Below are 26,625 nucleotides of genomic sequence, written 5' to 3' on the forward strand. Positions count from 1 at the left end.
TCAGCTGTGTTAGCTGTCAAATCTTTTGGTTAAATGTCAAAGTCAGATATTTATGAAGACCATAATTAGTTTATCATTTTGCTTGTACAATGTATGATTATTGCATATTTTTATAATAGTTTCTGCTTTTTCTTTTAATATCATTTTGTGACATTGCCTACATTTTCCTAATTTTACTTCAAAAGATAAATATAATAGTATCTATGGTTCATTTAATTGGTCTATATAATTTATGGTAATCTATTTGAAATCAAATTTAATGAAGAAAAATTTAAATATAACTACGCGATAATATCAACATGCAATTTAATTTTCTATGTAGCTAAATTCAATAACAATTATTATCATTTAAGAATGATATAATTAGACCAGCAAAATTAAATCTTCTACGTTAATCAATCAATCGAATCTACACCATATTTAATAATTCATATAAACATTACTTCATGGATTATAAAAACATCAATACTATGCAGTGAAAAAACGTATTTTTTTTATTTTCATATTTATTTTAAAAGTTATAAAGTCCCCAACTGTTTTTAGCCAATCCGGCCATGCATTCCGTCGCCAATTATAATTTGACAGCGATAGTCTTCCTTTCTACACTTTATTAGTTTACTCTTTATTTAATCACAGAGAGCAGGAATTAATGCGCATAGTACTGCAGCTGCCGCACTTGAGTTACTTATTTTATAGCTCAATTTCTAAACTACGAGTCCCGACCGACCCCTACTTCCAGCGAAAACAGAATAATCGTCTTTTTGAAAGACAAGTGATTTAGTAAAGCCTAAAGTGAAGAAAACTATTATACAACAATATTAAACAACGCCACAACATGCCACAGCGAGCCACTAACACGCCGCGACTGTGGGAACCATTCATGATATTATTTTTGCAGGTTGCATACATAGCCAAAGTATGGAACAGTCAGCTGTTTATTAACTTTGTCTTTTATTTCATTTAGGAAGAGAATCTGTTTCCACCTAATGTTCTCTGTACCTAAAGTACAAGTAGTACTTATATATACATATTTATCTCTTCCCGTCTCCACCTTCGCTGCGAACGCACGGCCTTCTGCAATCGGTCAGCACGTTTCCAGAGTAGACCTAGTGAATATAGCGATCTATGAAGATTTATCGCCGCGTTGACCTGAGTGCTACTGTTCAGGGATCACTAGGTGAGTAATCATTCAACTTCGGCGTAAGCTTAGGGTTGATGCAAAGACAGAATGTAACAAAAACAACTTAGAATAGATGTGGTGGCAGATTATAATAAATATGATTATACTATAAAAACTCCAAACTACTATAAAATTAACCGTTTTTTTAACATCTCAATCGAAATAGTATTAAGGGCTGTTCACATAAATAGGAAAACCTAAATGTACTAAAAAACAGAGCATTGACATTGAAAATAGCCTGGCTGGAAATTAATTATTTTTTATTAGTAGAACAAAAAAAACTGTCTCTATGTTTCAAACGGTAAGACAAGGCACTTGTAAGTGTTAAGTGGCATGATGGTGATGTGTAATACCCGAAGTTTGCTTTGGTACATCAGGCAGAATGGTAAGACTTGTGGAAAAGGTAAACTGTGTCAGCTTTGTGAAGCATTCTTTTTATCACACAGTACTCCGACAGCTTTGTTATTATGATGGACAAAGGTTACGATTCATAAAATCTATTATAGCCGAAGAACTAGCTATTGTTACCGACATGCCAAATCAAATGCCGGTCTCTATACTATTCGAGTTTTGTTATACTACCCGCGACATAAAGACAAAGTCATCAGTATTCATATGTATTTCGATCTCCTTTTGTCATTAATAGTAGAACTTAATATTTATAATTTTAAAATTTTGTATAAAAATAGTAACTACTTCACCGGTATTTGGTGTTATTAATATAAAAAATAATGAATTTTGAAATAATTTGAACAAGTTTGATAATTACAAAAGAAATTTAAAAAATCATACTTTATGGTTTATCAATTATGAGAATATATGTAAATAGATAACAGACTTTATCTATGGTTACATTCTAAAATAGTATTGGACTCTGATTGTTTATTTCGATGAGTCATCTTGATTCATATTAGTCGTAAAGTTCGTTAAGTAAATTATAATTTAAATACCTACCTGTTTGCAGTATGTTAATTTCTCAAACAATTGAACATATATTACATTAAGGTACTTTATAATCGTACATCATATTAAGTATTGTAATTAGTAAAAAAAAAAACATAATTTTAAATTTTGAATATAGAATTCAAAGTATGTTTAATTACCCTTAATGGTGGCCATCTTGACTTTTTCACTATAGATAATGTTAAAAATAAAAAAAACCTCATATTATTGTCATTATTTATTTTTATCCAAAATTACCAAAAATAGTTGTATATTCGCATAAAATGCATTCATGTTTATACTGTTTCTTTGGTTTGGCGTTTTATGTACTTAATTTCAAGCATAATTTGTTAATAATGTTTATACAAGGACATTTTCGTTGACATTTGAATCTTCAATTATTTTAACATTATAAGTACAGTACCCGGCGTTAAATGTTGCACATCGACCCTTGGAAAGAGACAATCGGCTAATTTCGTAGAGCGATATCTCTGTCGCACGAAATACGACTGACTAAAGGTTCCATAGGTAGTGTGTGACAGAGTTTTAAAGTTCACGGACCCTTCCGTTCCGTGAACTCATATCGATGAAGCTGTAAAAGCCGCAAGGTTAACAGCAAACACTTCAACAGAAACAGTACAGTACAGTGTGACAGAGATAGTGCTCTACGAAGCCGAAGTTAGCCGATTGTGTCTTTCTAAAGGTTGATGTGCAATATTTATCGCCGGGTACTCATCTTATCGGTGGTCATAACGCAAGGAAAAAGGAAGAAAGTTGTTTGAAAAAAAAAATAAGTAACAAAAATAATCAATCTTTATTGCACTCATTTTAAAGTTTGATGTATTATACCTAAAAATCTAATTTTATAAAATATCAATAACAATTTTGTTTTCTTAAAATAAATAAAGACTAGCTATCAGATTTTATTACAATCCCACTCGACGATAAGTGCCTACTTAGGTATTTACTTTATACGCTTAAACGCAATAATCTGATAATACAGGTAATTCAAATTCGAAGATTCTGGAAATGTGGATAATACGTAGATTACAACATAGGTAATACATTATAACAATAATTACGGTAAACCATAATTTAAAAAAAAATTAACCGTTAATTATATTAGAAAAATAATATGTGCATTTGGTTTCTATTTGAATAGAAAGCAAACGCAAAACTTCATTCAAATGTACGCAGGTACATTGAATTATTAAAATACCTGAGCTGACAACCAAGCGTTGAAAGAATTCATTACCAACACAGCCATACTTTGATTCGAAACATTTCAAATACGATCAAATATTCGTTGATTTCAAATCCAGCGTTTGATCAAGCGTATTTTAGTTGTTACTTATCCAATATTGGACTCGAAATGTTTGTGTCAAATTTTGGAAAGTACTTATACAAATTTAAACGTAACAAGTTCAATTTTTTTTAATTACTTCATTTAAATATTGTCACAGATAATAAATAATATAATATTATATTATAATATGCACTTTATGTGAAATAAATTATTTTATATAATTTATTTCCTTCGATCTACGAAGTATTTTTTTATTAACGAAAATTCTTAATTTATTCATGATATAGAACATGTAAAAATTATTTTCATACCGTTTGTACCTTACATGATTTTATCAAAAAATTTAAAAAGTATTTTTCTATAAATAAGTGTATTTAGTTAACTTACGAGATTTGTTATGTATTATCAGTCCAACCTAATTTTTGGATCATAAAACAAAAGTGGATTGATTATGGACATTTGTAACGTCACTATGACGGTGCTTGGGGTTGAATGTGTTCCTGGTACGATATATTTTCATCTTCATACTGTTGACTCGTTGGTTGCGTTACTATGAATACCGGTGATTTCATTTTGCGTGGTACGGGTGAAGGTGATGAAGAATAACTTCTTGTTTGACTCGCGTTACTTTTAACTTTGGCTCTGAACATGATATTGTCTATCTCATGCATGGCCATATCTCGCTGGTGTTCCTCCAATTTTCGCAATTTCTTCGCTAATAGTTGGCCATATAAATCGTATTCATCAAAATCCTTTTTCTCGTTAGCGCTGTTCGAAAATCGCCCTTCGTCGTTTACATCTTTTTTCATGTAAACGAAGCTGGAATTATTTGTTTTGTTAGCTTTATTATTAGCATTCGCCTGGGGAAGGGGCGTCCTTGTATATCTTCCGCCTACGTTATTACTTTCAGTGCTGATGTTTCTTGAAGTAACATTAATTTCAGATCCGATTTGTTGTTGTGATTGACCATAGGATGTATTACTAAAAAACTGAAATAAGGTTACATTGTATCGATTACATGTTTTTTTTTTTAAATATTATGTTTCGAGTATTCTACTCATAATTTAAAGCTTACGTTATTACGTCAAAGACTCCGACTAAAAGACAAAAAGTTAACTTTCATACTTTTTAATTCACAGTTTTCTGAAACAATTACATTTTATCGATATATCAATAATGGAACATAGATTTTATGACCGTTTGAACATTTTTTTCAATATAATAAAATTTTTAATCTGTTTCTAAAAAAGTACGTATACGTATGACTTTTTTGAACAATTATTACGTGTCACAGATTCAATAATTATATGTTTTAACTACTTATAATACAGTAAGAAGTACCTACCTCATGTTCCATTTGACTCGTACTATCACATTCATATTTGCCGCTAAGAAAACTCTCCATGTGCGGATAGGCGAACCATGTAGTATGATAACTACCGAGCGATTTCTTCTTTTTATTTAAATGCATCCTAAACGAAGTCATTAGAGACTCTTTCTTCTTTTTAAGGTCGGTCACTGAACAATTCAAGCTAAATGACGTTTGGATTCTATTCCATGCCGCGGAAATTTCGCTTCTATTTCTGTGAAGCGGATCTTTTGGATCCCATAGAATTTGTTCCCTACGATAAAGATTCAAAAATTCTATAACCGTATCATTTGTCCACGCCATTACTTATATTTATTATGAAACTCTTTTCTAAATATTCTTTTATATATATACGTCTGAATAATACTCTAACTAGAGAGAGACTGAGCTAACGACCAATCAGAAGCGGCGGTGTATCCAATGTTTGTTTATGAGTATGTTGGCCTCGCTCTACAAATTACGCGATCAATGTTCGCTGTTGGCGACCAACCAAAAATGTTTGTGAATTTAGCACAGTCTGTGGCAGGTGTCGTTTAGAACTTTCGTGATTTTTTTTTTGTTTATTTACGTTTTGCAATCTTTTAATGTGACAAGTTAAAATATATGGAAAGAATAAAGTGCACACATATATGTTAATTTAAATCGTATTTTATTTTTGAAGCATTGAGTCATGCTTAATATACCGGTGTAGGTATTTGGCGGATATTGTTCGAGCGATTACTTGTTTCGTCCAAAGTCCATTCTATAACAAACGTTGTTTAGTGGGTATATAGTTATAAAGGCAACGCTTGCTATCAACTACGACATTCGTCATTGTAGCAATCTATTCAGTGCTGTGTTCAGTTAGCGACGATCATTACCCAGTGTTACACGAACATAATTTAAATCGCTTTCTTTTTGCATTGTTATAATAAAATTTAAGTGCAATACATTTTTATACCAATAAACCACACAAATAGAAACGTGAGTATTTAATTCTATTTTTATTAACATTTTACTGGAAATTGCATCATCCGTTTAACAATTTGACTTTTTCATGCATGATAAAATTCAATGAAGTGTTTAGTTTATTGCAGGTACGAACAATGCAATTCAAAAGGGCGTTTAAATCAATTAATAATCTTAACTTTAATTATTAAATTGATTAATTATTATATCCGCAATTTTTATAATTAGTAAGCTGATATATTTATCCTTGCATTCGTGTAAAATCTATAAATTTATTGTAAAAGTGACTATAGATAGGGTCACTTGTTAACCGATTAATGTAACCATGGGATTTATTGCCAATTAATTTGACCTTAGACTTGTAACGCGACAATATAAATTTATTGACTATTTAATGATTTCTCTGTAAGATGCAAATACATATACAAAAAAGAGTAAAAGCCAAGAATAGCTTCTGCAGCATTAAAACTCATTATTTTTTATGTAAAATGCAATAGGTCCGTCGATTACTTAAAACAAAATAACCTAATAATTATTCTCTTCTATTAGATGGCAGCAGAAGTTGGAACAGCACCATCAGCAATGAATCAGCTGCAGTCGGTGCAGAAAGCCATGGCTTTACCCACAGTGGGAGCTGCCGTTGGACAAGTTGGTGCATTCTATTCTAAAGTTAAAGGTATGTCGTTAATTTAATAGAACAGATTATGTTGACTAAGTCAATTAGTGTCAATACTTTTTCTTTTTAAATCCGTAGGTATTTACAATTTTTATTCTTTGTTCTAAATCATCTAGCCTACATTTTTTTATTAGTTTATATTTAGAATTTGTTTTGTGCAGATAATAGAATAAACATTTTTAACATTCAAATAAGTCAGTTATTTATACTTTAATAGGTTAAAAATTATTTTCTGTCATTAAAAATAAGTTACTACCCTGATTAATATAATTTATTCAATAATTCTGACTGTCCTGGTTTAACTCCTATTGAACTGTAATCAGGCATTAAATTATGAATGAGTATTTAATTTTTAATAATTTAAAATATCCAAAATAACCAGAGTCTAGTAAATTATGTTATTAAATACAAGTGATTTTGATTACAACCTACATTAAGTGTGATAATGTCTTCTATATGACAATGTGTTGCAGTGATATTTATTATTTAATAAAATTTCTTCACTATTTAAGTATATAATGTAAATTTGAGTCATCATAGTTATTTCTACCATAGGGATATGCACTGCTGGAATATGTTCAGCATTCCACATTAATTTTGAATAGAACTGGTTGGAAGCAGCAGTCATTTAATTTACATATTAATACTAAAATAGTGCTGTTTATATTGTAAATATAATATATTCAAGGAATATCTTTAAACCATATAACTATGCTAACATAATGTGTGCTTTAAAACACTTAATTTAAGATTGCGAATTTCAAATTAAACTTTATCTCCATAACTGTTTTAGGTAGGTAACTGTGAAATGCCTAACCAAACCTACCCTCTTGTTATTGTTTGCCTTGTAAATTTTTTATACAATGGTTATATTAGATTCATTTCGACTAAAAAAACAGCTTTGATGTTCATTTTTGCACTTTACTAGCAATTCAGGATTTCTTATGGAAACAGTGTCTTATGTATGTATCTAGATAATCATACCCCAATCGAATGTTACATTTAATAAGTGGGTTAAAAGTTAAATTCAAGAATATCCTAGAAATGACATTGAATCTCATTAAAATATATTTGTTAATAATATATTAATAATATTCTTGGATGTATTGTATAGGACTATAATGTTATATTCCATCTTTTGATATATTCATTTAATACATACATTTGTGTGAAGAAGTTTTTGGTAAATTTGATGTTTGGATTTCATATATAACTACATGTCATCAACTGCTTTGCATAGCCTACACTATATTTTGTGGTTATAATTTCATAAAATCTATTCTTGGCAAATTTTGATGTGCTAATAATAAATATTCTGGTCAAGTTTTATGTCTTTAAGAGATATTTGTAAATAAATGATTTTTAAGTGAACACCCTGTAAACTAACTTGCGCGTTGAATTTCGAAAAATCATAGCTGACCACTACTCGGTGGGAGGAATATCCTAATGGTTCCAGAAAAATCGTGATGAGTCAGTATGGATAAAGTCATATGCAATATGTAATAAGTTAATGTATGTATTGCAAAAAAAATATCCGCGTTTACAAAATAAAATCAAACCAGTATTTGAAGTGTAGGTCATTCAAGTAACATTTATAAGTCGCAAATTATTTCCTCGTGTCGCTGTTCTCTTTTTAATGTTTTGTTAAATGGATTCGTGTTTATAAAATTAACGTTGAATAATGTTATGCTATGACATCATTTTTCGCGCTGTTATGCTAGTGTTGTCATCTTAGAAGCATGCAGTCTTTGTTGCCAGTTATGTTTTAGCATTGCGTTTTTACAAAATTTTTGAAATATTATGTATTAGTATAATTGTATGTGCGCAATACAAAGGAAAAAGTTATTAACTGAATAATTACCCACTAATTTTTAAACTTACTAAGATCTTCGTAAATGTACAGAGAAAATAAATAAAAAATATTATTTTATTTATTACGGATTGTCAACAAAATTAACAATGTTATTTACAAATACAAAGTAATGTAAATATCAGGATTAATTCCATTTTAATGACGGGCAACTAAAACATCCTCTTGGTTGACATTGATATCGATACGCCTTCGAGATATCATATTTTAAATTTTAATTTTAGAATTTTCTCGCTTTTTATTTGCACTTCTAAGATTTATTTATTTAATTTGAATATAACCTTTCATGTCGGTAGATGTCAATGAAGCAAATTTAAAGTAATGAATTAGGTCATACAAAGTATATTAATATTAAACAATGAATATGTAATGTATGTACGATGGAAGTACATGATGTAGCTCCATGTATAAAGATTGTTGGTGGGTAACTGAATATAATCTGTAGTTAACATTTCACTTATTCAGCGCATAAACAATGACTTTAAACCTTTTTTTTAGAAAAAAAAAGAAACATGTGAAGCTTGGTGACGACTCTGACATTATACCCGCATAGTCACATGTTAGGAAAATAATACCGTGTTCGACTATGAATTTTATTTATATTTCGCATACTTTAATCAGATAATATAATGCATATTTATGCAGTAATATGATCTAGTGCTGAGTTCATATATTATGCAATGAGAGTTATTTGTTTTGTATCAAATTATCGCTTTGTGTTACTTTACAAAAAATGCATGACAAAAGAACATTTGCTTGTATTTGTTGACGTGTCATATTGAGGCAATATCACGCGAATTGTCTTCTATTTATTGCCTAGTTCAGGGGTCCGCAACCTACGGCCCGCAAGCTACATACGGCCCTTTGGATTTGAAGTTGCTCTTTACTTCCTTCTTTACTTATTTTAAGTTTTTATTTCAATAATAAGTGAATTAAGCATCAGCCAAATGACGCCATTGCAAGATATAAGGCTCCCAAAGATCGATGTGTGTAGTATTAAAATTAATTATTTTTTACTATCTGTCTCTGCGGAATTTATACTGCGAGAAATTACTGGCCTGTCGCATTCCATTATAAAAAAATTGCAAATAGGTGTATCAGCTTATTACTGACTAATGTGATATATATTCATTCCTTTTTACGCTTTTACTCCTATTACGAATCGCCATGTATAGTAAATTTTAATAACTGTATTTTTAACCTATGCATACTGCTATATAAATATAGTATATAATTCATCTATAACCTGAGGCTGTTACGTAACATATTACAACATATTTAATGCTCTATATATATTTAGCCGTTACATCATGGAGTTTTTTTATCACCCAGGAGCGCATTCTCTGCTGGAATGGGCGCTGTCGACGGCAGAGGCCAGCGTAACCCTGGCGGCTGCGACGGCAGCTCCCTTTGTGGCGTCTCCCCTGGCAGCAGGCGACGCTCGCGTGGCCGCCGCCATTGACGAGCTGGGTCGCAGAGTTCCTCTCGTCAACGAGCAGCCCAAGGTCATAGTAGAGACCACAAAGCAGGCCGTGATATCCAGACTATCGCCGCACGTTAACAAGGTAAGAGCTTCTAGGATTATAGGAAGGAGTTGATGATGATGGAACTTGTCTTTTCGCGAAAGAACGAAATGAAAATGTTTTAAAAAAAATTAAACGACACCGTCAAAATGGTTTATTACGGTGTTGACGAGTTGTTTGGAAGGAAGCTGAATAAAAACTGATTGGATCGAACTCTAAATCTGATTTGAATGGCCCGGATTCGTGTTTATACTCTGATAAATTTATATGAGTCAAGCGAGGTTGTGTACATTCTAGGTATGCAACGCAACGTCAGTGACATTCGATCCATATAAATAAATAAAATTGGTGTGTTTGTGTGTAAATAACCGATTTTTACTACATGCATATGAATATATATACGGTATATACAACAAAATTACATTTCTTAAAACAGGCAGACAACTGTTTGTATGTCCCGACTAATCTTTGAAATGGCTGAACCGATTTTAACGGGACTTATATTGGCAGGTAGCTGATGTAATAAGGAGTAAAGTAAGCAACAGCTAGTATTTAATAGCTTAATAGCCAATTTCTGGTTTAGTGAAAATTCTGGGTTTACTTACTTGATCACAAATAGACAATACTTTGTTTTAAAAAATTATGAAAATGATATTATTTTGTTACCGATGTATTAATATGCATTAATATAAGGTACATTGAAATCGGTGTTTAGAGTAAATAGGTGGTAAATTTAAAATACCTCATTTTTTAAAAATATGTTTTTGATTAAAAATCTATGTATATCTCAACCGAGCCTCCCGAAGATGCCTTTGAAGTTAGTGACGTAACTAATTACAAGGTTTACACTAAGAGATATCTGGCATTTCAACTTCAATCTACGGTAACTGTCAAAAATAAATTCTTTACTATTACGCTAATGCCGAAACCGCTGTACCGCGCCTTAGGTGTGCGCGCGGTGAGAGGGGGCAAATCATTTCGCCGTCAAAGTAACATTTTTCCCCGGACCCCACCTCACCGCGCTCTTTTCAGGCGCGGTACAGCGGTTTCGGTATCACAATACTTGATTATTATGAATTAATGAATATTTATACTACCACGTTCGAAAGCGATCGCATTGCATTTAAACATTTTATGAACCGAAACGCTTATCCGCCATTTTGTTGGACTGCACGTAAACAGGAAATGTCGGTCGCGGTGCTAATTGAATGCGTAATTTATTGCAATAACAAACTGTTTTAGGGCTCACTTTCAAATTTAAAATGTCTTTATTCATTAGGCATTAATATGCACTTTTATATCAACTATTTTAACATTATAAGCGATAAGCTGCTACCATTGGCTCGGAACGCAGATTTGCTGAGAGGAGCCGGCCAGAAACTCAACAATTGCTCTTTTTCTAATTATATTAAACAATTTTTTAAGTGTACATTATAATATCAAAAATGTAAATGGGTCAACTAACCAAGTTCCAGACATATTAACTCAACATTGTTAACTGCTATAAGATTTAATAACATACTTTTAATTTTTAATTTTCTAAGATATTGAGGAACATTATTATATATGCGTATACTCACGAGGAATACCACTATGGGGTAATACCACAACCATATGGGAACCTACGTACTAGATTAGAGGAAGTCTTACAGGTTCAGGTCTAGTTTAGAAAACGAAATATGGTTCAGATATTTTAGGTTAAGTCATGTTATATCTTTAATATATTTGTTTAGTCACTTCTAAAAAGCAACCGGAGATAAATATCATAAGTTCCGGGCAGATATTGGACGCTCGTGTATACTTTATCAGATGCACGACTCTTGGTCCAGGTTCCAATCTATATCGCTTGAACCCGGATACTGGCCGATTAGAAACCGTGTTTGTTACGACCGAAAAAAAAAATGCGGAACTCCTTAGATAATTAAAAAAAAATATGGCGTCGTATTTATTTTACTATATCCCTTCCGCAAATAGTTGTAGATAATTGTCGCTATTCGTTTTATCACTAAAATTTTTTTTACGCTAATTATGTTTAATATGTCAATGTTTACAGTCGCTTAATTAGCCACGATGGAAGGCTATGTAAGTTATGAAGGTCGTAACGCTCTTCTTAAAAATGATCACAAAAAACGGAATTAGTTAGGACTCTTCCAAGATCAGAGTGCGTTTGGAATGACCATAGTCTTAAGTTTAACAATTTAAAAAAAGCTTAATTTGATCCTACAGTCAAGGGGTGGCCAAACTGCGGCTCTGAACGATTATTTTTGGCACCGATTGATTGTCCAATTATTTCAATATTTTGATTTATATAACCCACGTCAGCTTCTGGAAAATTGAAACAAATTGCTGGTGTGAATAATGATTATTATTATTCCACCACAAAATTATAGAAATCCAAACACCGATCGCAATTAACTAACCAGCATCTTAATTATTATTAGGAGTGCTGCCATATATGTGTGCCATTATATCTAACTTCAATAAACGTATTTTGTACCTTTGTCATATAATTTCAATAAATATAATTATTGTAAAAATATTTGTTTGCGTGTTTTAAATGCGTATTCAAATGCGGCTTGCAAAAAATTTCAAATTTCGAATAATGGCTCGCACTATCAAACAGCTTGGCCACCCGTGCTATAGTCCGTTTGCGTTAATACATAAGACCTGAACAAGGTCTATCCTTAAAAATATGATAAATTATACCTTATATATAAAAATATGCCAAAATAAAAGAAAATTAGAATAATATGATTAGTACATTCAGGATAATGTTAAGTGTTATACAAGTAAATGCAACCTATTTTTCAAAAAGGTCGCATGTACACATGCACAAGGAATAAATTAGTGAGATACAAAATAGTGTAAAATAATTATAAAGATCAGAAATAGTAAAAAAAGGCCTTATATAACAGATAACAGATAATTAATTAAGATTAATAATTAAATAAAAATCTGAAAAAATTATTACCTTAAAAACTGCCATTAGGCGGAAGAGATACAGATGGTAGCGAAAAAAAAACAATGTCTGTCCACTTTGAAGGTGACGTCATATTTAAATGTCGATAATTAATTCTGATCTGTGGATAAGTGTTCTATCTTTTATAATCTGTGCACATTAGTGTCATTCTACTTTAATAACGAAATAATTAAATCACTACAAATGTACAAAACAATAAAAAACATTTAAACTCGAGTCATAAATTGTGTTATCATATACGTAGCTAATATTTATTTATTCGTATGTTTATGGGGCTGCTTATTATTGCAATTTTATAAAAAAAATTAGGTACTTCGGAAAAAGATGACAGTCCTTTTAGAAATGCATCAAAATGGCGGACAATACATGCGGTATTCACGGCAATGCATTCCATGTTCTCTACATATATTTTTATGTTTCTAGATAAGACAATAGAACGCTCGAAATATATATGTACAATGTATATGAATGCTTGTGATAAAGCCGCTCGTGTATTGTTATCGGGGAATATTTTTTATTTTAATATAAGCGATAAGATATGTCCGCACCGATACGTTATCTTGGACGATGAACCGGACCACAGGGTCCTACGGGTCTATCTCCAACTAGTTCCTAATTTTTTATTATTAACAAATGTATGCCTTGACGTTAACGAATATGGGAATTTTTTTTTGCAAAGCGCAAGGAGCATAGACCTCTATAGTCACAAAACACAGCTGTCGGACTTTTTATAACTTAAAATCTAGACATTCCCTCAAAAGTGTTTTTAAGGACATAATAAAAAAATAAGAATATTATTTATGCGCCATAATTTAAAATCTTATATGAAAAAGTAACAGGCACATGATAAATATAATAAATAAAAATAAACACGTAACGTCTAAATTTAATTTTATACATTTTACAAATCTTTAACAGGTCTGAGTATATATATATATATATATATATATAAAAGTTCCACAAGATACCCAAGACCTTTTTTTATTAGTTTTAAATGTAAAATTAAAAGTATATTATAAAATAAATCATTCAACAGTGTTTATTTGATCGAAATGTTCGGATCTTTGTATTTTGACTCATTTGCAGGGTTCATATTATGATTTACACATCAAACATTGTTAGATTATATATAAAAAGTAGTAATTGTTGAGTTTCTGGTAGGTTCTTCTCAGCAGATCAGCAATATGAACCGGTGGTAGGCTATTTAAGTTAAAATAACCGAAGATTCGTAAATGCGTGTAAATGATTACTTAATAGAGATGTTCTAAATTTGAATTTAAACTTAATTCTTAGACTGTTTCAAAAATCTTGACATAGGTCGCTGTGTTAGTTGTTCGTTGCCGGTTTACACGGTTTTAAATATCGAATGTATCTAATCTTTTTAATTTGGTTCCACAGATGAAATATAAAAAAAAGATTCGACGTTACGTCAAAGAGCATATGTTATGTTAAATTATCAGTTTTGTGGAATTATTGCGCTGTTTTCACATTTACATTTGTTGTTATAAATACATGCCTAAATGTATTTAGGAGGGTTTATACGTATTTTTCGTGAATAAGCAGTGTTGTTGCAGTCTTAGATTTTAGCATAATAATTATAGTTTTATTAAATGATATCATTATCAAATTATGTTTACCTTATTAGTTAACGCCACGTACTGACAACTAACAAAGTCTGTGGGATTTGACTTTTTTTTAAAGTGAACAATTAAGTTTTTTTAAAAAGAACAATTTATTTTCCAAATGTCTTTAATATAAACATAACTAGAGAGCGAATAATGTGCCTTTGGTCAGAGTCTGTGTTTTATAAATGTATTTAAATCATAACGAGATAAATTTATCGCATCGTTTGGTAGTTTGTTATAAAATGGAATATTTTGAATTACGAATGTATGAGATACTTTATGGAGCTGGGTGGAGTAAGTTTAGTTTTTAATTTGGAATGCTTTTATAATATATATATATATATATATATATATATATATATTATATATATATATATATTATATATATATATATATATATATATATATTTTCTATAAAGATTATAAAGGGTCGATAAGGTAACCGGATTTAATAATAATCTTAAGCTAATGATGACGTATTGTTAAAAATTAATTCTAAAATACGATAAGAGTTTTGTTATCAGATATACACGTACAGGCAGTCGGATAACACTTTACATAAATGACGTTTGACATTCAAATGACTTTAATATGTATTAAACCTTATTTATTATAAGTATATATGTTATAAACTTATGTATGTATGTTTAAGTATGTATGTCTATGTATGTTTTTGTTCGTTTGTGTGTAAATATGTACTTTTTGTACACGTAAACTACCCATTATTAGTACTTTTACTTTTTCCATACTATGATTATCTGTAAGAGATTGCCTTGTGTGATAAGACCGCCCATTGTACTTTTTTGTATATTATTATAAAACTTATTAAACGTATCTTAACGTGTACAATAAAGAATACTAAATATTAAATAAATATATATTTTTATATAAAAACCGGTATAAAGGGCATTATCGATATATCTATTATAAAATCGATTGTTTAAAAAGTAAATGTAAACGGATTGAACTATGATAATGACTAAAATTAATTATCATGTAATTGATATTTTCTTTTTATTTTATAAATAGAACCAGCATTGAATCCACTTGACAATGCGTTCGAAATTTATGAAATGCAAAATTATTAACACCGTAAGGCCATTTTGTGACAGTAACAATTTTTTTAAAAAAGAGACGAGGCTGGTGTCCTATTAATTGATGATAACGCCAAAAAATGTAGGCCTTTTTTAAAGTTATTGTTGTTCAAAAAATAAGTGAATTTATAGGCTCTGTGTCGTTTTTCTATTTAATTTATTTATAGTTTGCTTGCTTTCAAATCTATTTTTTAACTTTAATGTTACGTTATGTAATTGTTCATTTAAAATAAAAATCAAATACGGACAAGTCTAAGACTTAGCAACCTTAATACAGTAGCAGTAAAATAGCCTTATTTGTGTGCATACTGCCTTTTGTATAAGTAACCTTTCTCTTAGATTAGATTTAAGTGTGAACATAGCGCCCCAAATATTGCTAATTAAAATTATTATTAAAGAAAACGAAATAGAAGTAGCTGTTAAAACAAAATGTTATCAACAATGTTGATGAGGGGAAAGAGGTGATGTGTGAAAGAAGATGAGAAAATAGAAAATAGAAAAGAAAATGAAAGAAAACTGGTGACTTTCGCTCGGTGGAAGGGTGTTAATTTATTTGACTTTCTTAATGAGGTTACCAATATTACAACTAACATACTACATCAGGAAAAATTATGTAGTGTATCCTAAATAAGATTTCATTCATTCATATCAAGCGATAAACGCCTTCTGTTAAGCAATAGGTTTCTCCCAAAAATTACCACGATGACCGATATTTCGCTGCCCGTATCTAAACTAAACTCTAAACTTTTGGCCCCAAGATATCTAAAGTGTTTATCAACATCTGAGGATCTGGTGGTTGGCAGGTGTTAGGGGCTCGCGCCGCAGCGGAACAGCGGGTACACTCGCTGAAGGAGCTGTCGTGGGCGAAGGCCAACGCGCTGCTCTCAACCGCTTACGGTCAGAAGGCGCTGAACAGTGTCGACATGGGCGCCTCATACGCCATGAAACTCCTCGATCAGTACCTTCCTCCCGTGGAACCCCAGCAGGAGCAGAACGGTAAGTTTAACACGGACTATATAGACTATTCCTAAACAAAGAGATAACTTTATATAGTTGTGCAAAAACTTATTAAAAATTATGGAAGAGGCTTCTTATCTTAATAAATAACCGAATTATGTACATAGATATATATATATAATGCAGGAGGAAGCTCCAAATACATAAGTATATATGCATCATGACAAATAAACCGAGGAGCTTCTTGGGATATAGATGCCCTTGATAATAAGAAATGTGACAATAACAACTCTAAAGAGAGAAATAAAGGCAAAAGCTAACCCTGGCTGTAAATAAATGGATTTAGAAACAATAACGTAATGATATATGATTAGTTAATATTTCTGCGAGATCGAATCGGAAATGAGGAGATAAAAGAACCAGATCACAGACGTAGCTCGAAGAATTGCTCATCTAAAGTGGCAGTGTGCGGGGGGCATATCGCTCGTGCAACCGACGGTCGTTGGGGCCGAAAGATTCTCGAGTGGCGACCACGAGTCTGTAGACTCGGCGTTGGACGCCCCCCATTAGGTAGACTGGTGGCTTAATTAAGGTCAGGGGGAAGTCGCTGCATGCGGGCAGCGGAAGACCGGTCATCGTGATGATCTTTTGGAAGAGGCTTATGCCTTGCAGTGATCAATAATGTAATGATGATATATTTTAAAAAAAGCATTAACAAAATACATATGAAAATAAATTACCGTGTCCTTAAAGACACTATTGCCAAAAGCTATTGGTCTGTCGCATTTCAATAGAAAATATAAAATTTTCAGAGTGATCACTTTATATAGGATGATGATAGGTATAAAATCTAAGTTTGTTTTTGTTTTTACTGACAAATGAATACTCTCACTCCTTTAAAGTTTATTCATGTATAACCAATTTATATACAAGATGTCGTATAAATCAACGTTAAGCCGAAATCTTGTGACAAGGCAGTTACAGTTGTCTTTGTACATTACGAATAATATCTGATTTAGAATTAATTATGAATATAAACCGAACCTGACTTTACATGTATTGATATTTATGGTAAGAAGTGATCAAAATGTCACAACGGTGATGTGTCTGTCGAACGAATTTCTTTCTATATTTTGTCGGAACATGTAAAGGTATATCTTACCATACAAGTAATATCGTTATTCATAGGTGAAATAGTGGAGGTTAGCAGCGATCCTGCATTGCATACCGTGCAGACAGTTGGTCGTTTGAGCGCCGTGGCTGCCCGTCGCGTGTGGGCCAACCTGGCTGCCAAGGTGAACGAACTTCGAAACTCTGGTAAGTTGGTAAAGGGAGAAGTCTCTTACAAACTCATAAGACCATTCTAGACCATTTTACAGTGTTTCCTGGAGACAGTCGATCTTGAACACCGTTAATTACATTCACATAACTTTAAATCATACTGATGTTATCGTGTTAGCTAATACAAGGCATGTCGTCCTCTACAAGGCATATGCCGCCCTCTACAAGGCATATGCCTTCCGGTATCATACTGTTAAAACGACAGATTGAACTTACTTTAAGTTCAACTGGTGTTCGATGGTAATTATCAGTCATTTTAAATATTGTTCGTATAAAGTATGAAAATTTATTTTATGTGTATTTCTTAATGTGGCTGCTACCTACCCGTCTTATTGGAAATCTAATAATACTGTGATCTTAGAGTAATACAAGATCCTCTTCGCAGTCTAGTTACTATTTCTACACATATTGTATATATATATATATATATATATATATATATATATATATATATATTATTCCTTACCTATATCTTCTCAGAGTCGTCATGGTCATGCCCTGATCGGTTCTAACACCCCCGCTGATCTGACTAAACTTCGACATGTAGCTCGGTGTTTGTCGGAGTGAGAGAATTCATTTACTGATCAATTAGTGATAGTTCTGATGATGTCTGTCCATCTTATATCACCTACATAACTTGACATAAAAATATGGCCTAAAATAGTTTAGATTTCCGAGGGGTATTAGTTTGCAGAGATCTTGGTAGATTTTGATTAGTTCATTTATGGTGTAAAAACTTTGCAGGTATTGAACTTGACGTTCGTCGCTATGTTACCGCGTTACTAGCTGCAGTCCATCTAGCCAAGGTAACCAGCGAGCAAAAGGAGCGAGAAAGAGAGACCGAGGAGGTCAACAAGCCTGCACCTGCTGAACCTGCACCAGCAGATAGCACTCCGACAGACACCCCCCAATCCTCTCCCACCACTGCCAGCAAGGTTAAGTCCACCCCAGAAGCAAAGTCCAATAACCACGAGAATTCAAATTCACATTAACATATAGTATATATTTTTATTATTAAGATATACACCACAGAGATAATACGTAACTGTATTGCCTTTGTTCTGGTGACATATTTCTATTTAAGGGAACATGTTTATTCACTAAATGTACTGAATTTTATATTTATAGAGACTGAGCCGGTCTTTCTTAGCATTATGAAATGTAATTTTTATTGATTGATATTATATTTTACACTTGAATAAATTTTTGAATAATATATTTGTAGCAATTATTTTGTTGTTTTATTCATTTCCATTTGTTCGGCTTATTCTTTCGACAGTGGCTCCAATCTCGTCAGAAAGTAGTATGTAGCTGTCCGGGCCGAGGCTCCTCCGGGATCCCTCGGTCGCTATCTTAAAAAAGATCTTAAGGCTAGACGCCTTCTGCGCCCACCTCGAACCGCAGAACCTGCTAATGCCGTTTGGGCAGCAGTGATAGTGCAAAAAGAAGACACTGGCTGCAAATTTGTAGTATTTGTGTGAGAATGCTCCATGTAATAAGTACACTGGTCACACTACAGCTATCAATATTTGAAGTTTATTTTAGCAAAACTATAAAAAACCATATATACTTTTAAAAATAAAAACATTTCATTTACATCAAATCATTAACAGTGACCACTTGTGTGTTTATCGTGAGAAGAATGTCAGAAGAACCTGATTTTGATTAAAACTAAAATCAGATTACTCACCAATATAAGCATCCTTCTACTTAAAGCTATGAGAGGATTCCAAACGCGCCCTGCTCTGAAAAGAACCCACCACGAACTTATTTTTGTCGTGGTCACATTTACAATATTCTTAACACAGTTACGATTCACTCCCAAGCTCTTGTCTTCTTTTCAGCTGATAGTCGCACATTGTAAGACATAGGCCTCCCCCAAACCGCTACGAAGTCCGTTGCAACGCTGCCCGCATACAGCGATTTCCCGTGACCTTAACTATGTCGTCGGCTCACAAAATGGAGGGCTTACCCACATCAGATACCATAAGACTTACATAAGTGAAATTAATTTTTTGCGGATCTCCTCATTTCTCAGTGAAACATCGGGAATAGCACTTTTCATTGCTCTCTGGGTGAACATGCTTACAGTGTGCCTTATAAGAAGGTTATAAGGCACACACTAAGCGAACACGTCTCAAAGAGTCAAGTAGTCTAGTACTTCACTATATTCGTCTAAAGGCATTGCGGAATTATTACTTAAGATATCTTACACATTATAAAAGGATTTTTTTTACCAGATAATTTAGAGACATTACTTGAGAGATTGTAATCATACAGTGAGGTGATGTAAGAATGGAAAAGAATGAGATGGCATGAAACAATGTGAAGTGAATAAATGAGATTGAATGGTAAGATAATAATCAATATAAAACATTACGCGAATAAAATTATAATAAAAAAGATGGTAGGGTAGAGTAATTGAAGCCCAACAAAGACGCCATAAGAGAATACTATACACAGTGGCTCCCATAACAGAGTTACTAGTGTTATGAGTTATAGAGAAAGGTACAGCAAACCTTAATTTCTAGTACTTACCTTATATCTACATAGGTCAGATAGTCATATATGTATCGACAATTTACCGACATATTTTCTTTACTAATTTTTCCCGTAAAATGGTATACATACATATGTATCTATCGGTGTGTTTTATTTGCTTAATATTATAACATTAAAATGGAGTCTTGAAATAAAAATCTTCAAAATTGCACTGATCTTTAATAACAATGTCCGAAGATATTTATTTATATATTTAATATTCTTTATTGTACACGTTAAGATACATTTAATAAGTTTTACAATAATATTCAAAAAAGTACAATGGGTGGTCTTATCACAAGGCAATCTCTTACAGACAACCATAGTATGGAAAAGGTAAAAGTATTAATAACGGGTAGTTTACGTATACAAAAAATACATATTCACAAACAAACGAACATAAACATACATACATACGTTTATAACATATATACTTATAATAAATAAGGTTTAATACATATTATAAAATATATATAACCATTTTTTAACGTGTTTCGGGTAGTTGCAAATTTTAAATAAAACAACACGAGTACAGTTTCAATCATTTATTAATCCAAAATTCAAAATACTGTTAATAATCTGTAAATGATACAATTTTTCGTATTTTTTAACATATTTAAGATATGAATTGAGATATGAGAAAGTTTAAATATAGAATCAAAAAGCATACAGATTATAATATAACAAGAGTGACTTTATTTTTGGTTCTGTATAAAATATAAATACTTTAAATACCATGCCGTAGTATATTTAGCCGGTAGACAAAGGTCACAAATTATATTTTGGCGAGGAACCAGGTCGAAAAGGCTTTTTACAAGAAAAATCTCCATGTACACAAATCAATCCTTATTTGGTCTTACGCAGTCGCTCGGTCATATGAAAACACTGTCACAGCAGGTTAAATGGCATTTGCAGTGTAAGACCTATTTTAGGTGGCGAAGCTCAAAGGTACGGTACGGGCAGTTATTACAATTTCACCTGAATGAGAGGCCACCAAACTCCTAGATCGCTTCCGCTGATTCTCCATGAAGTTACTACATTTAAAGGCACACCACGGTACCTCTATTAAGGCTGTCAATTGACAAAAATACCTGGTTAGCATTCAGACACAAGGGAGCTAGAGAGCCGAACATTGACTTGATTGGTTACCATTGCTCGTCTAGTATGTTTCTTAAAGAAACAATTTTCTTACAGAAAGTTGCTAAGACATTTGAATATTTTTTTAAAATATACTGACAGTTGAAACTACGCGTATGACAATTAACACGCTTCAAATTCACTACATCGTTTTTGTATTTAAATGCAACTGACCAATATCTTTTAGCAGTATAGTCTGTTGCGACAGCTGATTTTTGCACACATCAACAACTATTACTAACAAACATGTTCGGTAAATAGAACCTTTTCGACTTGTTGTCTGTCGTCATATCACTTCTATAATTTATCTGTCAACCAAATTTCTGTCCGTGAAATATGACCTGTTTATTTTGAAAGTGACACAAGTCACTTTTTAAAATGAAATCGAGTTAATGACAACACTAAATACAATTGAACAGTATCATTTCATTTTTAAAAAATATCTCAACTCAAAAACAAAGTGACCTTTGCCACTTTCAAAATAAACGGCTCATATGTCAGAGTAATGTCGAGATACAGTTAGAAATAAGTACCAGGGTAAAATGGTGTACAAATTTATATTAGAAATTTAGTTCATAGATATCATTCGTATAAAATAAAATGATATGTCTGACAATCTCTTCACGGGCAACACCATTAGTTTGCGACAAATTATACATTATATACATATATATATATATATTTACTTGTAATGACCACGTTCATTTAACGTAAAATACATTAGTCATAAAAGCGAATTTGTATTTCTTGCTCATTGTTCAAATAATATTGTGCAATAAATGACGCAATTTACTGTAAATGTTTTCACAGCAATAAGATTTTTTATTACATGTTAAGCAGAAATTATTTATTCGGATAAATATATACCTAAGTTGAGGTGTTGGATAATTATGGAAAGAACTTTATTATTGAAAATTGTTTCGGAAGAATAAAATTTAGTAATTTCGGGATCAATAGACATAGTGTTAAACCCTGGATTTCTCTACGAGATTGAATAAGGAACGAGGAGATTCGTAGACGAGTTGAAATGGTAATGTTGAAGTGTAAAACCACATAGCGCGCAGAACACGCCACTGGTGCCTTAAGGTTTTGAAAGAGATCACGAACCGGCAACCACACAGAGTATAGCGGTAAGATAATCGGAAAAGGCTGAACGCTGCTTGCTTCTAACACATCTTTGCTATTGCACTACTAAGACAGATATTTAAGATATTCTCATATCTTTTTAATTTTAAAACACTATACGCTGTAAAATCTAGATTCCTATTTTGAAACTCTGAAAGTCGTCTCCATAAATAAAATAAATCTTTACAAATAAAATCCAAGGCAAAAGGAAAAGGCAAAACTAATCCGAATATACGACCACTGCTTTTAAGATGATCAGAAATATTAACATTAGAGCTTTTTATTGATGTAAACATTATTTAACTTTATCAGAAATAAAAAACTAAAAAGCTATTAACCAATTAAATATTTATTTGTTAAGTCCCATATTTAAAATCACACTAACAATTTATATCTTAAGTTACATTCGTAACGAAAGAAGACCATTCATTTTTGGCACAGAACTTATGAAACATTTTATTAATAAGTCATTATCTAAACACTTAAATATAATAAAATAAGATAAGCTGCCTCTAAGCTGCAATAAGCGAATACTAACTAAATGGAAATGCTTTATATATTGGACTTACACTATATGAATGTAATCATGGAATATCGTAATAACTAGAGATCAGATATATGATTGTATATACATAAACATCCACGTAAAAGAAAAACGGAAAGATTGACCAATAAAGTATATATGTAAATATGGAAGATACCTATGAGATACCAACACCTGGCATTACAATCATGATGATTTTCACGTGATAAAAAATGCAACATGTAACTAAAATTTCTTGTTCGATTGTTCTCTATAGAATGAACATTTCAAACCTGGTATGCAGAGAAAATTGGTAGCGCTAATATTATTTGTATATAAACCTCATCCACGAATCGGATCTTCTATTGGAGCATTACGTAATGTTCGATGAGCATTCACACACAAATCATTAGCTTTAAAATACGCTTCGATTGCCAACGAGCTTACTTTGCTTTTCTGTACAATGTGACTAAAAACCTGCTCCCCCACCTAAAAGGGATTCGGATCCATCCTTGGCTCGCCTGTGGTCCACGCTGCCGTCCCAAGCCGCATACACAACATCAACACTACACAGCTCTACTCGGGTAGAACGGTTTACTACATGCGAACGTCATCGTACAACTGGAATGCGTCTTTCCAGCTTCTGTTTTAAGTTTACGAACCCTTCCGCTCCGTGAACGCAGTTCCGATTAAGCTGTAAAAGCCTCCAGGCTAACAGTATCAACTTAAACCGAAACCAAGCAACTAATGGTTACGAATAAAATGGAATTTTAAATCGGAATTCTGCCACCGAACACCCTTTATATATTTAAATGTACATTATGTCAATGTTTTGCTTAATAATGCCTATTTGAAAGAATAAATATTTTTATTGTATATTTAAACTTGATGTGTTGTAAGCCTAGTATATAGAAAACATTTTTGTTCTAAAACCAACTCGAGAGGCGTATAACCAAATCGGACGAAACACTTGTTTATGCGAAGATATACATTAGGAATTATTTAATTTTTTTATATATCAAGTAAGTAATTTCAGTCTCTGCCATAATTTCAAATAAAAAATAACTTTATATAATAATGCAATCATATATACGACCTCTGATGTTCTTACTATTTCCAGTTCCTACACGTTTTATTTTTTTCACGAACTACCTCGGAAAAATACCTAAATATTTCAATAACATAACTCACAACTACAATAATATTAAACTTAAAATTATTATCAGTGTATTAGGATATACTTTGTTTTAAAACTAAACATGGAAAACGTAATGTGCGTTTAATATAGATCGAAAGTGGCAACAATAAACATGTAATTTTGAGTGCTGGTCGAATATAAGAGATATAATATTCGAATGCATATTCGCAAGAAGTGTTGGCTTATTATGGAAAGAAAGTATTGAAAAATTACGGGTATGCGATGAAAAATGTAGGAATGATAAATATACTGATTGGTTATTGATGTAAAAGCTTTAAAGGAGGTGAATGTAAACCTTATTACCAGCAAAATCACCCTGTATAAAGTGATCACTATGAAAAGTGTCACATTATTTTATTTGTTCTGACCCATGGAAAGAGACAATCGATTAATTTTGGCTTCTAGAGCACTATCTCTGTCCCACACTACCTATATGTTTGACAGTCATTGTATTTCGTGCGACAGAGATAACATTCGTGCAATATTTATCTCCGGGTAATGTACATCTATAATCAATCACATAGTAAAACTTATTATTATAATTATTAGTAGGTTATTTAAGCCATCTCCATAATTTATTAACGTATGTTACTCAAGCCAAATATGCATTCAAATATATAACCTCAGATTGAAATACTAACTTTGTTAGATTATATCTTGTACAGTTATTATATACATACATAGTAACATTTTATTAAAACGGATAGCAAACAAGCACAAAGTTTAACCAAGGGTAGGCTTCTGTCTTCATAAACAATCACGATTATTTAAGATACAAGTGGACAATGTGATCGGGGCACATAGCTTCGTGAACACGCTGGCCATTGAGGTTACAAGGTTGGCTGGTGACCACAAGCCAGTAGACTCGGCCTGGGTAGACTTCACTAGGTGGAGTGACCACATAGTTGAAATCGTGGGAGACTCTGGATGCGGGCTTTGAACTGGTTATCATGACGATATTTGAGAAGGCTTGTACTTTGCAGTGGGAGTCCATAGGTTGAGAAGAAGAAGACAAGAGAAGAATAAGAACAACTAGAAGCTGCTAGATGCCAGCAGCGCAAGAACGGTTATTTTGGCGATATGTGAGAAAGGCCTATTCTTCGCAGTGGGCGCCTGTTGACTATCACGACATACCCCAGTGGATTGGTAAGTAAGCAGGCCACATGTATACAAAACTGATTGCCGCTGAGGCCTTAAGGTTCTACAGTGTAGACTGAGAAGCACAGCATTGTACTTCCAGCCACAAAGTGGAGAAACAACTTTGTTAACATCATCGGAGGTAGTGTCGTTCATCTAGTCAGATGAAATAGGTTCTAAACCAGTCTTGTTGTTCTATGGGCGAAGTGTATGTTAAGTGTTGAACGTCATACGGCTGAAATTATGTGTTCTGAAAAATTTATTTCGAATACTACACGTTTCAGTTGAAGTAAATTTGAACATAGGTTTCCTTCAATAGAATCGGTTGGAAGGCGCCTTAACAAGGTGCTTTGTTCACTTGGTGATATCCACAGAACCTTAAAGCCACAGACAATAAAAGACCTCAGTAGTATTTTTACAAATTAAAACATATAACTATATGCGGTTAACACAATGTGCCTGTTTGTTAACATATTATCAAATTAAAATTATATATATATATATATATATATATATATATATATATTTCATTCACACGTTAGGTAAAAGGCTTAGTGGACGTACGCGTTGTTGTGGTAAATATAAATATTAAAATTATTAATACTATTGGTTAATCATAAATTGAATATACGAACACCCCGTAGATTATAAACGACAGATATTCGGAACGGACTTAATTTTAACAACGCATTGAAAACTGTTTCAGATTTTTGAAAAATGAATCTCTAGTTTATTTGTAACACGTGAAAATCGATAGATATAAATATATTAAGGTGATCGGATAGTAATGTCGTTTCTGTCGAAATATTTTACAGAAAAACCGATTGATTTGGTACCGCTCCGGCGTTGAAAATTCGTAACATGGCAAAAGGTTGTTGATAACGAAGGTGAATATTGTTGATTAGAAATAAAAACTTGTTAAAAATGTAGTCGTGTGAATTTAACTTGAGAAAGCGACATTACTTTTCGGTCCTCCCAATACAATGATTGGTTATACGTGTAAAAGACAGGGATAAATGCACAGCGCATTTGTCACAAAAAAGCTTATACACACATTTGCGATCCCTTTCATCATTTTAAAATATGTTACATTTTTGTATATTTGAATGCAAAAGGCTAACAACTTCTGGTACTACAAAGTGCGCATGCACAG

At 32.2% G+C, this 26,625-nt stretch overlaps 2 protein-coding genes across 2 annotated transcripts; one reads left to right on the forward strand and one right to left on the reverse strand.

Moving 5' to 3' along the window:
* Positions 1-3,753: 3,753 nt before the first annotated feature.
* On the reverse strand, positions 3,754-5,153 carry LOC137925605 (uncharacterized). Its single transcript, XM_068769076.1, has 2 exons — positions 4,774-5,153; positions 3,754-4,417 (listed from the first exon to the last, which is right to left on the reverse strand). Exons 1-2 carry the CDS (start codon positions 5,098-5,100, stop codon positions 3,899-3,901), a joined length of 846 nt encoding a protein of 281 aa, XP_068625177.1. The 5' UTR covers positions 5,101-5,153; the 3' UTR covers positions 3,754-3,898.
* A 205-nt stretch (positions 5,154-5,358) lies between these two features.
* On the forward strand, positions 5,359-19,030 carry Lsd-2 (Lipid storage droplet-2). The gene is made up of 6 exons (XM_068767007.1): positions 5,359-5,760; positions 6,295-6,421; positions 9,624-9,856; positions 16,317-16,509; positions 17,659-17,787; positions 18,556-19,030. Exons 2-6 carry the CDS (start codon positions 6,295-6,297, stop codon positions 18,801-18,803), a joined length of 930 nt encoding a protein of 309 aa, XP_068623108.1. The 5' UTR covers positions 5,359-5,760; the 3' UTR covers positions 18,804-19,030.
* The last annotated feature ends 7,595 nt before the right edge of the window (positions 19,031-26,625 follow it).

The sequence above is a fragment of the Battus philenor genome, unplaced genomic scaffold (assembly GCF_028537555.1).
Source record: "Battus philenor isolate CCGP_79_NKW_IND1 unplaced genomic scaffold, ilBatPhil1.0.hap1 SCAF_10, whole genome shotgun sequence".
NCBI classification, from domain to species: Eukaryota; Metazoa; Arthropoda; class Insecta; order Lepidoptera; family Papilionidae; genus Battus; species Battus philenor.

What these genes read in the sequence shown, in the direction of transcription:
- LOC137925605 (XM_068769076.1), bottom strand. Translation starts at nt 5,100, where the DNA reads ATGGCGTGGACAAATGATACGGTTATAGAATTTTTGAATCTTTATCGT. An exon ending in CGAGTCAAATGGAACATGAG is followed by an intron (nt 4,418 to 4,773) that starts GTAGGTACTTCT and finishes ACCTTATTTCAG; the next exon opens with TTTTTTAGTAATACATCCTA.
- Lsd-2 (XM_068767007.1), top strand. Translation starts at nt 6,295, where the DNA reads ATGGCAGCAGAAGTTGGAACAGCACCATCAGCAATGAATCAGCTGCAG. An exon ending in ATTCTATTCTAAAGTTAAAG is followed by an intron (nt 6,422 to 9,623) that starts GTATGTCGTTAA and finishes TTTATCACCCAG; the next exon opens with GAGCGCATTCTCTGCTGGAA. An exon ending in GAACGAACTTCGAAACTCTG is followed by an intron (nt 17,788 to 18,555) that starts GTAAGTTGGTAA and finishes AAAACTTTGCAG; the next exon opens with GTATTGAACTTGACGTTCGT.